Raw genomic sequence first — 18373 nt, 5'->3', positions numbered from 1 at the left:
ACGGCTGGACAAAGGTTTCCTAGTGAGACGCGGCCGTCCCACTGGAGTGTGTGTGTGTGTGTGTGTGTGTGTGTGTGTGTGTGTGTGTGTGGAGGGGTGTAGGGTGGGGATAATGTCTATGCTGGGTTAAAAAATAATAGTCAAAAATAACTACCTGTACAGAGCGCCCCTCGTCAAAGGCACAATTTTCAATATTTCCATAAATGCCACCGCTACTCTGCGCATGAGTTGACCCTGTATCGTTACCCACCAGCATCCCCACCTACTCGTCACTAAGGTGCCTTCCTAACTTTTCTAGCAAGCTCATTATAGTTACACTACTTGCCTTGAATGGGCATGATATGCATTCTTTTAAAATTAGATAAACAAAAGCATTAAATAGAATTACAGAAATAAATACACTTTTTATTTCATATAAATATGTGGGCCCTTACGTCCAAATTGTCACTGACACACGTGTTTTTGGGAATAAGATGAAGTAAACAATTCATGAAATAAGCTGCCCTACTTGTTTGATACACTTACCTTATGAGTCGTATGGTTATTGTGAACTGATCCAAGTGTTTATGAGTCGCTAAATCCCGTCAGTAAGTATCACGCACTGTAAATCCCCAACGTTACAGTGCATTTAATGAACATTATATTGTAATTTAATTGGAAGCCCTTCCCTCTCACTCGGGGGGGGGAATAAAAAGATCAGTGATCACATCAAGGAAGTCTGGTCCCTTTATATAGGATTATCTTTTAGGTTGATTTAATGTCATATTGGTAATTGTGTGTATATATAAAATTTCTAATACAGACCCCAAACGTGAAACATGATTGAAGAGACAAAAAGGAAAAAATCCAAATCAGGTTCAGAGTTAACATCTTGCCAATTTTTCCCCCAAAGCCGTTTTTTTTTTTTTTTTTTTCGACACGGCTTAAACCTGGATTTGTCCACATACATACAGTAATATATATTTTGTACTCTTTCAACGTCTCTGGCTATGTACAAGCTATACAAATAAAGAGCAGGCTGACGGCCAGGTTTTATAAGCTCTGCAGAGGGAGCAGTTGGTTGGGAAGTCTCCCAGTCTCCCGGCTCCTTCCCCCGCAGTCTGCCCATACAGGTGGCTGTTCTGCTTCACTTGCGATCGTCGATGGTCTTAATGAATTCCACCGCCGCGGTGAACTGCATCCACCAATAGCACTCCTCCCCACTCAGCCGGCTGGCATAGAAATTATTGATGTACTGAACGGTGGACAGCAGGCAGGGCGGGTTTGCCTGGAGGGGAGGAGATGTAGGGATGGGCCCACATTAGCCGCTGAAAGAACCTCACGCAACACCGTGCGGATTACAATCATAAATATGTAAATATGTAAAATATATCCACACAGGTTAGCAGATAACAGTCTTTATGATGCCCTGTAGTTACATTACAGTCATTTGGGGAATCATTTTCTAATTATCATTCTTAGTCTTCATTTTCAAGTCAAGTCGAGTGATCAATACTGAAAAATTTGTTTAAAAATACAGCTTACTGTGCGTTCAAAAAAGTGCAGAAATATGAAGCAGCTTACCCTTATGAGGACAAAGACAAGCACAGGGACAAAGTCATCCGCTCCAGGGACTGAGTCTTCATTGGCCAGACTGAGGAGGTTCATGATGGTGGAACACATGCGCAGTATACACTGGACTTTGTCTCGTGGTGTCTTGTATGCATTGATGGTCCTGATCTCAGACTGTGCAGAGGGCCAGGGAGCCTCCTTCAGGTAAACCTGCAACCAGGAAAGTTAAACACAAAACTCAAACAATGATCAACACTTTTGAAGCTTCGTGTTCCAACAAGTCTGACTTCCTTCTCCACAAATACGTGCAAGTGATGAAAAAAATGTCAGACAGAAGATACCTCTGGGATTTGCAGAGCTTTATGATTGGCCGTCACAACTTTTGTGAGCCGCTGGATATGTTCGTGGAAAAGCCTGTGAGAGACACAACAACTCAGTGTATGACAACAGTCTGTCCAATCTGTGCAGCTGCTCAGCTAAATAATAATATATTTGAATCCATCTCTCAATCTGGGTTTCTGTGATTGATTAAGTGGCTTCAACTCTTCAAAAGAAAACTCACAAATCAATCTCCCTGGCTTGATAGAAACTGTTAGCTGATAAAATGAACCTTCATGGTTTATAGAATCATACTTCCTGTATATGCTTTACACAGAAGCTTTGGCACACATTAAAGCTTTACAGCATCTTCTGAATATGTGACATCACTTAAAATGATTTGCATACATGTAGTTGCTCAACAACATGGACCTCACCAACATTATTTTTGCTACAACATGATGGCAGTATGAAGACAGGAAATGCCCCATTCTAAGTTAATTAAAAGTAAGGAATTTTCACACCAGGACAAAACCACTTTGATATCTTTGTCCATATGCCAAGGCATGAGAAAACATTCTTTCTAAGTGTTAAAATCTTTACAACATAACTGAGGTAAACTGGAATACTGCCTGGTGAAACTGTGTGCTACTGGTGTGATTCCAGCTACTCACTGGTCTCTGAGAATATCTCCATCCTGGTTGGGGTAGAAGGCCAGTTTGAAGATGCGGTTCATAACGCTGCGCTCGATAGCCATCTGGGCGTCCTGCAGCTGGTCCTCGCTAGCGTACTGCCAAATGGCATCACGGGCCATGGCGCCATACAAGTAGCGCAGAAAATCCTCCACTGCTGCTGTCTTGTCATCCGCTGCTGTGCACCCCTGGAACGCTGGAGGGGAGCAGAGAAACAACAGATGTAACACCAGCACAGGACGGAGCTGCAACCTCGACTGTGCAACAACAGGATTGTTTTAGGTGAGTTAAGTGGAGCTGGGAGGTGATGCTTTGTACAGACTTATAGGCATATCGAATACTTGGAAATATATTTGGATGTTAATCATTATAATAATAATAACAATAATAATAGTACTAACTTCATTTATATCACACTTTTTATGCTTAAACACAAAGGGCTTTCCAGGTTACAGAATGGCAAAATAAAATTAAAAATGAAGAAACCACCTTGTATGACAAACCAGGGTGTCTACAGGTATCAGACAATTAAATTTAATGCTTTTTTGAGACACTTAATTATTGCAGGCAAGTACTATATGTGGTTTGGGGCAGAGGTAAGTGTTATGTAGGAATTTGGTTATTAGAGAGAGTTAAGTCTACATTTTGCCAACAGGTAAGTGCAAGTATGAAGTAAAATGACAGTATTATAGTTTTTTAAAGATTTGATTAGAAATGTGGACTTTTACATAGAAAGGCTTCTCTCATTTTCACTAAAAGAATACAAAAAGGGATACATGAAATTAGATAAAATGTTTGTGGTAGTTACAACCTCACAAATTCAAATTTTAGACTATTTAATGACTTTACGGCCTTACTGTTGTAACACTGAATTTAAAACAGTTTAAGACTTTTTAAGGACCTGCAGATGCCCTGCATACAAAAATTAAGAACATGAGAGCACATATATCAAACAGCTGATGAAGGTTTAAGTAAAGTCATACATACATAATTAAAAGTTGGATAAGGGAAAGAAGCTCATATAAAGCAGGTAAAATTTAAGTAACAGAAATAATAATGTATATAGATAAATAAGATGCAGATATAAGAGATGATTGCATATAAACCAGATAGAATGTCAATAAAAGAACATATTTTTTTGGATTTAAATCAAATGAAGTGCAAAAATATATGAAAGTCCATATAAAAATACTAACATTATGACACTAAAACAAGCACACTTTAAATATGTAATAACAGTTAAATGAAAAATAAAACTAGTGTTAAATCTAGGCCTTCTTGCAAAAGAGATTTTTAAAGTGGCATTTCAAAGCGGAGTTTGCCGATCTCACACTAAGGGGAAGTCTGTTTCAGAGCTGACAGACCATAACCAAAATTGCACAGTCAACTTTCTTTTAGTCTGGTTGGTGAAACAGCTACAAGGTTTTGATCAGCTGATCTTTGGGGCCTGGCTGGACTGTAAGAGGTTAAACATTTTTAAATATAAGCTGGAGCTAGGCTATGGATGGCTTTGTAGGTGATTAATAAAACATTCAAAATGTATTCTAAATGTAATGGGCAACTAGAGCAGTTATGCTACAATTGTGATGACAAATTCTTCCAGATTTAGTTAATAATCCGGCTACAAATACAATTGTGAGACTGAGCAATAGTTTAAACGGGTAAAAAGAGAGTTACAGTTGTTCAGGCATGATTATAATATAATACAACAAAGGGAACACATCTCTAGTAATGGGGCTACCAAGATGTGCAGTGATTTCATATTGTCATTTTAAAAGGTACACAACAAACCTCCCCATGTTTGGGGATGGACTGCCTGTATATTTTAATGTATATCTTGTTTGATTTGATATTAGTAAAAGCATTGCAAATACTGTATAAAATGGAAAAGGCAGCAGAAAATAGGATGTCAGGGAGGTCAGGATTCTCTCTCCTCCCTGCCAGCTGAAGGACAAACATGTCCATTTCCACATTTTTGTTTCACTGAATGAAAAAATGTAGAGATACCTTTGATGAAGTCAAGCATCCTGGACTCCATGTGCTCAAGAAGGAGCCTGACACAGACGGTGGTGAAGTAGCGGTTAGCTACCTCCTTGTCTCTCAGCACCCTCTGGAGGAGCCTCTCCAGGTGGGCCTGAGAGGTCTGCAGGCCCTGACGACACCTGGATAGATAAGCGATGTATGGCGCTCGCTTTCTACAGGAAACACACACACACAGAAATTTGTGTTCTATTATTGCCACTGTACTGCTGTCTACATCTCTGTGGTAAACAAAGTAAAGATAACAACATGAGAGACCCATGGGTGCTCTAAGTGAGCTTGCATTGACTCTCCAGATCTCCACAGTTACCTGTAATCCTCCGCAATGGCAGCCAGCAGCTTCCTGCAGGTGCGTGCGTCGAAGCGGCTGACACAGCGCGTGGTCTCCTGGATCTGGGCCATCTGGTTCTTATCCTGAAGGTTGATGGCCTCTGCCAGTTGGACCTTCAGGAAGCAGACGATCTCATTGTCTGAGAGAGAGAGAGGACGACAGGGAGACAGCATTAGACAACGCCACTGGCCGCTCAGAAAGGAATGGCTGGCTGCTGTAATCTGATCAACCTGCTGCCTCTGCATGACAATGTGACTGATGGCCAAAAAGATCTAGTCTTATGGTTTTACTTATGGTATTATTTCACAGGATGTCACTGCTACTCTGCTGATGTGAAGGTGGTACCCTGCGGGATTGCTCTAAGAACGTTTCACAGGTCCATCTTTATTTTATGCAGCATCGGAATACTTGTATCTTTCTGGTAAAATGTTGGCCCAATATTAATGTGTGTGGTTACACAAGTATTATTAATACACATGGTGGTTTAATAATGGGATATTTTCCTGACACCATATGGGAATTCTCTTTTAACATCCCCCACTTTTTCAACCTTGCCCCAAACCTTGGAAGGTGAGTCACAAGGTGAAGGTGGTACAGATTTGGTGTCTTGCTTAAGGACACTTTCAGCAGGTTGGATGCCTGCCAACATTAAGGGCTTGTGCCCTGCTCCCCGTGGAGACATGCGACAAAGATACCTAAAATCTGGTAGATAGTACCAAGTTCACAGTAGCTCTGAATTAATACACTCTAACTCTTATTCTATTTTCAATGGACTGTTACGATCAGTTTATACGTTATTACATGTTAGTACAGGAGCACTACTACAGGACAGGTTGAGCACAGATGCACAAAGACTGCCTACCTTCAGAGTCCATGTGGTCAGGCAGCCCATTTCGTGTGGTCGCAGGAGCCATGATGGGCAGAGCAACTGAGTCTGCAGAACACAACGCCAACCGCAACTTCTTCTTTGCATCACTGGAAGATACACACAAATAAAAATGTAATTAATAGCAATGGCTAAAAATATCTGCTTAGATTGAATGCAGGGATGCCACAGTGAGGAAATGTTCTCACTGGTTAATAAACTGATGACAACACCTGTGTTTGTGATTAAGCTGGACACATTGACGACATTCAATATCTGTAGTGCACTGTGTAAAGTTACTGCTAATGCAAACCAAACATTTCCTACTGCTGCAGCTTCACATTCAAAAGCATTGTACTGGTGAAACAAGAGTTGACTTTTATTATGAGGTAGTCACAGGAAATGCAATGTGTTTTTCATTGAGCTTAGCACTTACCGCTCCCGTCCATCAAAAATGTGTCTACAAAACAAGACCAAAGTCAACTGAAATATTGCAGGGAGCAGTGGAACAGGAGCAGCAGGCACACTGAGCCATTACATGAAGAGCTGCAGGAGACAAGCTGCACACCTCCACTTTCTTATTGATGTAACTAACTCCTTTTTGCTTTCACAGATTTCTATTAGGATTAGGTTTAAATCCGAAATATTGCCAAATAGCCACTTTGGCTTTGACACCAAATCCTCTGCCATCGTCGTGTCGGTCAACTGTTCTCAAATCTGACTCCTGCTCCTCTGGTGCTGCTGCTGTCGTGAGTATAATCTGTATATAACCCGAACACTGTGTAAGACCCTTAACATCGACTACTGCAGCGAGCCTCATCATCTGTAAATTGCGGTTTGAGAATTTCTCACCTGAAAGAGAACTTGGAGTCATGCTGCTGTGCTGTCTGGCTGGCTGAGTCTGGGAGGTCATCTGTGGAGATGTTCTGCAGAGTGTCTTCTCTAGGAGAGTCGTGAACGCTGTCCTCAACACACAGATCTGTCAACATGAACAAAACATGGCAAATTATTCCATTTATCGGCTGCATCTGTATGTAATAGCAGTATATAGAAAAACGAGTATCTCCTGACCTCCTGTACCATCGTAAGAAGCTCCGCCTGTGGCTCCATCACTTGGGCTGGTCCTTTTGATGTTCCTGTACTTGTCCAGGATGTCTTCAGCTGCCTGTGCTTGAGAGCTCTGTCTGGGCAACGGGTCATCTGATAAACCCACCAACACACAAGACTCATTAAAATTAAAGCCACCATATAAGATTTCTGTATTTTGTCCCCAATCAAGAGCGTAATTAAACAGAACCAGGACAGACCTTGTGGAACACGCTCCGGGACAATGTCGTCTTTCTCGTGCTTGTCCCTTTTCCGAAATGCAGCTATGGGCGCTGTAGAGGAGAGGCTTGCAATCAGTGCACTGACATCATTTTCACAGTCGCTGGATGACAAGCTGATTATGAGTCGCCTGCTGACAGCCACTTTGGTACAGTTTTTTGGTGTATTTTTATGGTTGGTATTGAGACTAAAAATCTCAATGTAGGATGTATGGCATCATACATTCCCCAAAAAGTCTAGTGTCAAACTTCACTGAAAAAAAAGCAAAATAATATTGAAATGGTGATTTTTTTTCTCAAACCATTGGTTCATAGCAGAATATCACAAAGTTCCACTGTAAGTTATAAAAAATCCACTGGATAAAGATGTACATAGGCCCACTGATGTTTATCCTTTTAAAGGTATTTTTCAACCTGGACCCTATTTTCCCATGCTTTTGTGCCTAAGAGACAAGAGTTTTTGAAATTGGTCCAGTACCGAAACAGACCACGACAGCTGCAGAGGCAAAACCGGCTGGAATGTGATCTCTACAGGCAACTGTCAATTTAAGTCCACTAGAAAAATGTAATGCTCAGACAATGTAATAAAGCCTAAAGATATTATAAAATTTGCTCTTACCTTGATTGAAACCCAATAATGTAATAACTTGTGATAATTACACATCTAAGCATAACCCCAAAAAATACTGGTTTGCTTTTTTGTTACTAAATTTCTAGTTAATAGCAAATAGAAATAAATGCATTCAAACAGTACAACCAAACTCATGCAATGTATTTTTGTTTGCAGGATAATCATTGGTATTTATTAAGTTATTTTGTTTGTAAACCCCCCTCTACCAATACCCATGCCAGGCAAAGGAGACACTTCAATAAGAATCACTGTTGACTTACATGAAAAAGAACATTTCACAGTGACTGAATCGACTGTTTTTCCTTCATTGCTCGCTTGTGTAACGTTAGCCATCTTCTGCAGCTTTTGCCATCTTCTGATGGTTTCTAACCTGAGATCCACTCTAGTCTAATTTACGCTCCCTGCACAAGGACCAGTCAGCATTGTTATGGGCGGATTCATATTGATAGGGATTTTTGTTTGATGCATCTTTGCCTGGTAACAATGTCCCACTTGTCATCTGTTGCAAGTTTCAAATTCTTCATGAAGCCTAGAGTTTACATTGAAAGCATGACATCACTATCAGAAGTAGGTGTTCAGTTCACCTAGTACAGGAAAGTATAGTGCAGTACAGTGCGGTATAACACTTTGTTTACTTGAACACTTAGTATTTTGAGAAAAAAAAATCATATTTTTTCAATTTATGACAATATCCATGAAAATTATTTCACAATTTGTTATGAGAGAAAAAAAGACCCACCGGTAAAAATGTTATTACAATATCAGCCAAGACATGTTATTACATTATTGGTCAAGTTATTACATTATTGGGTTTTATGACATTTTGATCAAGTTAAGACTAAATTTTATTACATTTTTGTGTGTTATTACATTTTCAGGAAATGATTGCATTATTGGGTGCTACATGGATCCCTACAGTGAAAAAGGACATTTACCTTTCGCTGATCTGGTCAGTTTTCTAGTGTGTATAACCAAGTCTCGCTCAAGGAGAAGTCTTGCTGTGAAATCTTGCAGACTTTTCCACACAAGCAGCTTAATATTCAGACATTAAAAATCTTTAAGATAACACTTGTGAGATTTCAGAACGAGACTTCTCCTTGAGTGAGACTTGGTCACAATAACAAACAGACCAGCAAAAGGCAAAAAAAAAAAAAAAAAATTCATTTCTCTGTCGGGTTTTTCCATAACGTTGTGAGACACTTCTAATAACAACCTGAGCCTGTCAGTGGCAAAAACAAGAACTTTAAATGGGCGTAAATTGATGATGCATAATCGCCAGTAGGGATTACACTGCAGCCTGTTTCGCTGCTGCAGCTCTCTCAATACTGGACCACTTTCAAAAACTGTTGTTCCCAGTAGTCACTCAGACACAAAAATATAAAAAATAGAGTCCAAGTTCAAAAATATCAAAATTTCCCTTTAACCCAAAGGTGCAAACGGGACAAACAAGAGAGACACAGGGTCTACAATTGAATGACACATACAGAAAACACTGGGTGGAGTGTCCACATTGATATTCTGTATTCTCCATATAGTAAAATGGTAACATACTGTAGCAAAAAAAAGAAAGGGTGTGACAAAACAGATGCATGGATGAGGAGTGTGGGCATGTGAACTCAGGCTACAACCATGTCACATCACAGCTCTACAGCTCTAAGGCGAACTCTACAAAGCAGCGTGGGGACACAGCCGCTGGCCCCGGCAGTAAAAGCTAGCTGAATGACAACAGCGTGGAAGCGTTACCTGGGACATCACTCTCAGCCGTCCAATACAGCACTGTGAGGAACACAACAGACAGGGTTGGCCTTTCACACACAGGCTGCCGCTCTGATGGACAACTGACTGTGCGTCACCATGCAGAGCAACAGGACAGACACAATGGACTCTACAGAGGTTTGGCTGGAGATTTAAGCTTCACGGCTCCTTACTTCCATGTGCATGCCGTCCTCCATTTTATGAATATCAATTTCATGTTTACTTAAGAAACATCATTATCTCAAAGAGTAATAAGCAGTCATTCTGTGTGGGCACAGCTCATTATTTCCCAGACAGATGTATGAGAGATGGTTGTAGAGTAGGACTGCAACAAGAGATGTGTCATCTATCAGTGCTGATGACAGAAAGGTCTATCTAATGACCATTAGCCGCTGGCTGACAGCACTGCTGGGAGGGCTACAGCCATACAATCTACACAGCTAAAGCTCCTCTGATGACTGATTAGCTTTGAAAAGTCTATATAAATCTGCAGCCAGTGAGACGTGAGAGAAAAAGGACTGGACACGTCTCTGAGGTAACTTCAAATAACAAGAAACATGATTTTCCAACTGGAGCATCAGCAATGGAGTGGACAACATGGATCATCATTCTCTTTCTCACATTATAAATTGGTTTTCGCTCTGCTCTTTAAAGTGTGATATTTCCTGTCGGTTGTGATTAGGAGAACTTTTTTCTTGCAACAAAAATAAAAGGAGCACTGCAATCAAACAGATCACTTTTAAATGTATAGAAGTTGGGGGTTTTTTTTGGTTTAGAAAAGACAACATGCTTAAAATGGCCTGGTGTTTTGTTTCCTTACCTTTGGGAATGGCTGACACAAAACGTTTCTTCCACCATGGCCTGTTGCGATCAGACTTCTCATCGTCACTGTCTTTCCTGTCCTCAACCTTTGGATGAGATTACCAAGAAACACTTAGACACTAGCAGTTGGATTATCACACACAACAGCTAATTTTAAGCTGAACCTCAGCGACATTAATAAAAACACAACTGTAGCTGCTTACCTCCCCTTTCAGGGAGTCCTTGCTGGGGGATGAGGACGGTCCTAAGGCGAAGGCCCCGGCAGGGTCGCGCTCTTCGGCCGCGACCCGCCGGTTAAGGCCGGGGTCACTTGTGGGCCGGCGGCCTGGGCACACGATGTCGGAGCTGCGGCTACGGACCAGCCTGTCAGGGAAGGAGTGGCGCTGCTTGGTGTGCTCCAGCTCAGCCTGGGCCAGGCAGTGGGGCGTGAAGAGAGAGTGGCGCGTCTCCTGCCCCAGGGCACTGGCTTCAGGGATGGGAGGATCAGGGGGAGGGTGAGGGGGCCTGGCATAGTGCACTTTGGGCCTCACTATTGTGCCAGTGGAGGAGCCTGAGGTGATAAAGGAGAAGATAAGAGGGTGAGGAAATCTGAAAATAAATGATAATATTTAAACATCCCTGTGCACTTTATATTTGTATCGCTTTAATGTTTGAGTAGCTTACTAACCAGCTCACTGCAGGCTCCACAAAGACTTCTCTAAGCAGATATTTGTATTGAACTGTTTTTAAAGCTTTAAATAAACTAATGAAATTCTGCACACAGGTTTACTAAGAGGTAGTTCTGTGGCACTTGTTTCTAAAGAGCAGCTAAACATTATTATACCTGTGTAAAAAAAACACCTCAAACGTGGGGGAGCATGCTTAAGAGAGATGTTAGTGGGAGATGAGCCCTAGGTATAGGTAGGCCACCTGTTCCAAGGGTAGACTCTCTCTCCTGAAAAGCTTCCAATGGTAGCCTCGTGCCATGAGCACAGTGGGACGAGGGGACAGTGCCAAAGAGCCTGGGGTGAGGTCTCTCAACCTGTCATCCCTTCACCTTGCCACAGACACAAAGCCACGACCATTCCTCTCTCACACTATTCCCACCTGCACTACAAACACAATGCACAGGAACAAAGACGGCGAAGAATAATGCGGGACACTAAATGGGCCAAATGAAATGACATTTAATTTGCGCTTCTAATATGACCAGTAATTGGGCTAAGGTGTGTGTGAGGGGCGCGGGCGCTCTTTTGGTTCATTCCACAGAGCTCAAGCTGTTCTGTGAGCCCGTGACATTAGGGTAGGGATTTAATGATACTCATTTCTAGCTCTGATTGGCTGCAGAGCATTCTGGGAGTGCAAATTACCTTCACCGGAGGAGAGGGGATCGAACATGGCCAGTAAGGAATCAGCCTGTGACGGTGGAGATGTCAGATGGTGTGCTCCTGTAAAAACACAAGAGGATACCAGACAATTAAGAGCATTTACTAAATTAACCGCTGATGCACAAATTCACATTGCTGTTATTTTAAGAAATTGTTTATAACTTTAGTTAAAAAGATAATAGCCTGGTGATTCCCCAGCCATGCTAACAAAGAATATTTAACTCTACACTGTAACTTTGTGCAACAATTACAGTTGCTGAGAACTAAAAGTGATTGAACTTGGTGGCAGCTGCTGAAGTGACAGGGATTGATAGCTTTGGCTTGATGCTGTTTAGACCAGATAGACACTGGACTGATGGCTTAGCTAGCCTAGCGGGAATGTGACACTCTCCTACCGTGGCCTGACTCCTCCCCATCTGGACTGGTCACAGAGTCCTTCCCTCCAAAGTCTGAGCTGCACTCTGACCGCAGGTCCTCGATCTTGTTGGGGATGTCTTCTGAGGTTGCGCTGATGCCTGTAGCAGCAAATAAAACAACAAAAAAACAGTTGACATTCAGGACAAAAACAACTCCATATCACCTCTACAGTAAAATACTTTGGCCTGCCAAAAAACAAAACCTGCGAGTTCAATGTTTCAAACAAAAGAGTATATTTTTTCTCTTTACAGTATGCTCTCTCTCAGATGGGAACCCACTGGGAACTCTAAATTGGTAGCGTAAGCTCCCATGGGTTAGAGGAGAGACACAGACAAGAGCGATCATCAGATGCAGACTATTCATCGGCCGGATCCCACGGGACGTTTTCCTGTGAGCTGAGCCACGGACATCACCGCTGGCTTCTTAATCTAGGATACTACTTCATGCGTGTCAACATAGCATGTCCGCCTGAGCCCACGGAAAAGACAATCAGTATAACCTGCGTTACACGGAAAATGAACACTGACCTCATTACGCTGGTTAACAACCCTGCCAGCAACATGACCACTCTACACAGAATCAAGGAGGGTGGGAAACAGCAGTTTATTTAACCAGGACTTTTTTTTAACTTGTAGAGGACGAAAGTGACTCAAATCAGAACACTGTTTCAGTGAAAGTAAACCTAGGCAGACAAAGTAGATGTTAGAGAGGAAATGAGAGAGAGTAGTTCAGATTTATACCTGAGACGACACTGAGACCTGGTGTGCTGGGTCTCGAGCTGACCTCTCTGACCTCTGTGTCATCAGAGGTACTGCCAACCCCTGAGCAGCTCTCCAGCTCCTGCAGGCGCTCCTCCTGCTTCAGGTCTGGGGCTTCTGCAAAAGGACCCAATGGGGGAAATATACATATTAAAAATCTCTCTTTAGAAAAAAAGACATATGAGACAAGAACGTGTGTATTTCTCGCTTGAAATTTGGATAAATTTAAAAGAAACTTATGATTCACTGTACTCATGGCAGTTTGCAACAGATGATGGTCATTCTCTCATCCCCCCCCCCCCCTTGTTACGATCATTGGGAACCAAGTGTGCACATATGCATGAAATCAAACAAAGCATACATTATCATGTCTTATAACTGCCAAACCAAACCATAAAGCTAGTACAGCCAATTCTTTGGCTGCCCAACGGAGCTGTTGGGTCGAACCCAGAGGCTCCATACTAACAGCAGTACTCATTTGCATGCTCGTTAGTAATAATGTGTTGGTGAAGTGCTCTTCAGAGTGTAGTTTTCTGCTGCCTAGCCATGAAACAAGCGGTGTACTCGAAGCAAGCCTCCGATCGTGCTATTACCGAGCAGAACAGGGGCAGCAAACGGAACAAAAAGCAATCAAGACACTCATGCATGTCATTTCTGCACTGCACATATTGAAATGGTGTACTACTTCAATTAACATGAGGCCCAGGCTTTTCAAAGAAACACTTAACGCTGTTAATAAAGCACTCTACTGATTTTCACAAAACACTGGTTTTCAAAAGGGGGAGTTAAGCACATAATTTCTCATTAATAAAAGGTTCGGACTGTATGTTCAGTTTGTAAGAACAGACAAAGAAAGTATTATCTATGATTTATAAGACTGTTTTTGCATTTGGATTGGCACTGACAACTTATTTAAGCTCATGCCCTGCGTGAATAATGTCGTAACAATACAATATGTAGAGACCAGTCTCAAAGCAATGCGATGTTAAGTCTCGCCAGATAAAAAACTGACACCGTGTAAGCTGACTGAGGACAGCTGCTGTCCTTGTGCTTCCTTCCCTCCTGCTCCACCACAGGTGCAAACACACCTGGTGGTCCCTCTAAGGAAACCCTGAGCTGCCTTTTACTGGCACGCACAGATCTGCCCTGAAAGACAGGCTAGTGCACACAAATATGATGACAGATGCACGCACACATTTTTGGTATGGAATACCGTACAACCACACCTGGTGTCCCAACCCCCACTATCGCTAACAAACATAAATATGCATGCATACACACACGTGGATGAATCTGAGACTGTCATTGAGATGAGGTGTAAGAATCGAGACAATAAGCGAAGCGAAGAGTCGACAGAACGAACCTAGCTTCCTACCTGAGTCACTGGGAAGGACCTCCACGCTCCAGGCCTCGCTTGTGGTCTCTGAGATGGTGGAGCCGTAGGGGTCCAGCAGTACTGAACCCGAGCCAGGAAGACACAGCAGGCTGCCGAGCATGTTCTCCGCAGCTGCCCCTGAGAGCACAGAAACAGAGAGAAAGAGAGAGAGAGGCAAAGAGTTAACCTCCTTCCACAGCATGAGCCAGCTTTTTTTTTTGTCTGGAAAAGTAAATCACCTCTAGAGTCGCAAAGTCATCTTGAAGGCACCTTTTTGTACTTTACCAAGCCTCTATGGAGTGTTGTGGCACTAGTGTTGATGCTGTGATTAGTTCTAATGAATTATTCAGATTTTCAATATGAGCAACATATGAAGTTGAGAATGCCACAACAGAAATTATGCCCACAAGATATCAACTTTTATATGGTAGCTGGCATAGGGGTGGGCGATGTGGCCCTAAAATAATATCACAATATTTCAGGGTATTTTTGCGATGGTGACAATCATTAATTTAAGAACACAGAATTGCAACAAAATAAGTGATATAGTTTTACATATCAATCTGACAGTTTGCCTTCAAATATTCAGTAAAAACTCAACAAAAATCATCTCTTATTTCTTTAGTCTGTAAACAACAACAGTAACTCAGAGTGATAGACGATTTCTTTCTCTTTCAGTAAAATTCAAATGGATTGAGTTTTTTTTTTTTTCCCACCTGGACCTTTATGCTCTGCCATTACTCCTCTAATCATCACACTGTAACCTGTCACAGGCTGTTAGGCCATGATAACTATCACACATTCCCACATATGTAGTTTTTTGTCGAGCCCCGAGCATCACGTAGTTTACCTTACCAAAGGTTTATGACAAAATCTCGACGACACCATATTCCTGTGTGCGCTCGGCGAGAGGGGAGAGGGAGAGATGCTGTGCTGCTGCCAGAGGAGCCGCTGAATGAATTCCCTCTGAGCGGTAACTAGCTAAAAGAGTCTGAGAAGTCCTGAGCTGTTCATAAAACATTCAGGGCGCCCAGGCCTAACAACGCCACAGTTTATTCCACACTACTGAAGCTGCTCCTCTTTTTGGAACCACCGCGGAGTCAGTAATAATTTCGATTTCAGCCATGCTTGTTGTTGCCGTGGGTAATATTTGATGTCAATGTCAACAAGTCGAAATATCAAGAGTATCACGATATTAATTTGTTATATCATATCAAAAATTATACCAGTGTTATTGTGAACGAGATGAATGAATAACAAATGAATCCATGCTTTCTCTAAGATAACCAAAATTCAAGGGTTAAAAAAGAACATGAACCAGCATCAGTAACTTTGGGTTAGGGTCGATTTCGCCAAAATGCTGTAGTACAAAACAAGTCCTTTTTGTCTCTGTTGAACAAACTGGGAAATATCTCCTGTTTGCTGGCGAGTATTCTTGGCGATTTTGTGTTTCTTGTTCTTCTTTGATTTCTATGGTGCCCAGTTTGAAAAACTTTTAGCATAATATACATCAAGCCTTGTATGCATCGTCTTATACCAGTTACTGCCATGAAGCTTAATGATTAAATAGCCAATCTGGTTGAATTTTTACTCTACTCATTTTACAATTCAAGCCGAGAAAAAAGAGATTCATAAAATTATTTTCCCAATGACTTTACATTTTTTTTTTTTTTTTTAGACTTTTGGAGGATTGATTTAATACATTTTAATATAATATAAATGCCAATCTCAACTTCTGAGTCAAAAGGGACATTTTTAGATCGCTAGTTTTAATCGACCAACAGTTCAAAACCTGAAGACATCCAAATTTAAATCGTATAAACACTGAGAAAAGTGGAAGATCCTCTAATATGAGAGCTGGGACCAGCAAATGTTTGCCATTTTTTCCTGATGAGTGACTGAAATGACTAATCTATGAAGTTTTCTTTCAATCCACTTACCAATTAAGTGAGTAATTGTTTCGCACTATACTGTTCTGAATGTATTGCTTTCACGTTATATCTTAATTAAAACCTGTCTCATTACTTTATACAGTATGCCTCCTGGTCTGACTTTCACACAACACTGTGTAATGGCCTGAGATAAGCAAAAACACTAGAAACCCCTTCTCTGGATGGTGTGTGGATAGCGCTTCAGACACAGTGAGCTTTGCATACAGACACAGAGAGAGTTGGAGGTTGCGAGCATGTCATGCTGGGACCCACAGGCGCATATACCACTGTGCCAAAGGTCAGAGGTTAATGGTAATATCTCACCCTGCCCTGGCCTCCAGGGCCATGACTTTGAGCTGTTGATTAAGCCTAGCATTACTCACAACCAAATTACCGCTTTGCCTACCCTCCCACAAAGTCCTCAGCACGCTGTCCCTCCATCTCCATTTGGGAGGCCGTGGCTTAACAAGGCGGAAGAATGTGGAGGAGCTAGCAGGTGTGAGTTGGAGTCAGTGGCCAAGGCTCAAGACCAAAAAGTCGACCTGTGGTAGCCGCACCCCCTGGTATGTCATGCTTCCACTTCATGGCACACACACACCACGAGCACACATGCGTGCCAGCACCCAGGCAACAGTGTGTACTGATGTTGGCGGGGGCAGGGCTCTCATTGGCGGTGGGAGAGCTCTATCCCGCTGTCCGTGTTTACAGTCTTCAAGGTAGGGGCGCAGAGTACTTGTCTTTCAGGTGGATGATTAAATGAGTGGCACAACAAGAAGTGAAACAATTAGAATTTCTGCCTCATTATCATGGTAATCTTATCAGTGGGATAATGAGGTATTAATGGATATTTAATGTGCATCTCATAACCCAATCCCTTGGAGAAAACACATAAGGAAATCGCTGTAAATTCACTTAATGATGGAAAAGTCCCCCAACGCCATATTCCGAAGAATGAAAAATGGTGGATGCAAATGAGAAGGAACCAAGGTCAATAAGACTGCAGGGACTGAGTGAATGTCAGAGAGACAGAAGGAGAGAGAGATGGGCAGGGGGAAGGCTGTGAAGAAAGAGACTGAGGCAGAGGAGACAGGAGGATGTGGGTCTGAATAACACCAAGACTCAAATATGCTGTCTACAGCTGGTTTCACATTAGATGAACCTGTCATTTTTACAACCTGTGTCTTAGCGTTATAGCTTTGGCTCAGAGTGCAGAAGCTGAACTTGCTCTCCACTATCTGCTGAAGATGTTTATCTTTTTTTATCAGCACGTTATGATTATGCATGTACTTATTAGATACTGCCACCGCGATAATACAAGCTAATTTCAGGATGTACTTCCAGGGACATGAAGAAAATAACTTGTTTTGCCTCTAGAGTTCATTTTCTATTTTTATGCGTCCATTTCCCAAGTGTATTTTACCAACTGGAAGATAACTGCAGATGAATATTACCAACTATTATTTAGTGTTTTTTCTTAAAGGTTTGGCGTGTAGGATTTAGCGGCTTCTAATAGTGAGGCTGCACACTGCAACCAACTGAAACTTTTCCTGTGTGCCAAGCATGTAGGAAAACAACACAACACAAAAACGCAAATGACCCTATCTAGAGCCAGTCTTTGGTTTGTCTGTTCTGGGCTACCGTAGAAACAAAATAGAGAACTCCATGGAAGAGGACCCGCTCCGTATGTAGACATTAACAGCAAATTCTAAAGCGGGATTTATATATCTGCTTTGAATCAGTGCTGTACCCTACACCATAGCCTTCCCAGAAATGTAACTATAAGTCGCAGCAATGCAGACCTCCTGTCTATTTTTGTGAGCTGAAACCACTTCCCTCAGTGGAAAGGAAGCTTTTTTTTTTTACTTTTATTTCACAGATAAGAAACAATGAATTGTGAAGACAATAAAGCCTCCATAAAAATAGCATTTTAAAAATACGGGGCGTGGATTGGTAGCTGGAGAGGTGCCAGTTCACCTCCTGAGCACTGCCAAGGTGCCCCTGAGCAAGGCACCAAACCCCCCAACTGCTCGGAGCGCCTGTCATGGGCAGCCCACTCTGACATCTCTCCACTTAGTGCATGTATAGGTCCAGTTTGTGCGTGTGTGTTTGGACCTGTGTATAATTGACAAACAGAGTGAAAAATTGAATTTCCCCTCAGGATTAATAAAGTATATAAAATTTAAAAAATTAAATTA

General features: G+C 41.9%; 1 protein-coding gene across 7 annotated transcripts in view; it reads right to left on the bottom strand.

The window, feature by feature from the left end:
• Window positions 1-382: 382 nt before the first annotated feature.
• gapvd1 (GTPase activating protein and VPS9 domains 1) overlaps window positions 383-18373 on the bottom strand; it is a 35014-nt gene continuing 17023 nt past the window's right edge. For all 7 annotated transcript variants that reach the window (XM_033619339.2, XM_078170852.1, XM_078170853.1 and 4 more), the window contains 16 exons: window positions 14248-14385; window positions 12855-12989; window positions 12093-12212; window positions 11680-11757; window positions 10534-10880; window positions 10329-10416; window positions 7105-7176; window positions 6869-6997; window positions 6650-6776; window positions 5795-5907; window positions 4912-5071; window positions 4569-4756; window positions 2544-2757; window positions 1893-1965; window positions 1564-1761; window positions 383-1267 (listed from right to left, as the gene is read on the bottom strand). In XM_033619339.2, coding sequence (XP_033475230.2) covers window positions 1127-1267; window positions 1564-1761; window positions 1893-1965; window positions 2544-2757; window positions 4569-4756; window positions 4912-5071; window positions 5795-5907; window positions 6650-6776; window positions 6869-6997; window positions 7105-7176; window positions 10329-10416; window positions 10534-10880; window positions 11680-11757; window positions 12093-12212; window positions 12855-12989; window positions 14248-14385 — 2321 coding nt within the window. In that variant the 3' untranslated portion in view covers window positions 383-1126. The remainder of the gene's footprint in view (window positions 1268-1563; window positions 1762-1892; window positions 1966-2543; window positions 2758-4568; window positions 4757-4911; window positions 5072-5794; window positions 5908-6649; window positions 6777-6868; window positions 6998-7104; window positions 7177-10328; window positions 10417-10533; window positions 10881-11679; window positions 11758-12092; window positions 12213-12854; window positions 12990-14247; window positions 14386-18373) is intronic.

The sequence above is a fragment of the Epinephelus lanceolatus genome, chromosome 9 (genome assembly GCF_041903045.1).
Source record: "Epinephelus lanceolatus isolate andai-2023 chromosome 9, ASM4190304v1, whole genome shotgun sequence".
In the NCBI taxonomy this organism is placed as follows: Eukaryota; Metazoa; Chordata; class Actinopteri; order Perciformes; family Serranidae; genus Epinephelus; species Epinephelus lanceolatus.
Note: the sequence above shows the minus strand (reverse complement) of the source record. Positions and strands in the feature narration are given on the sequence as shown.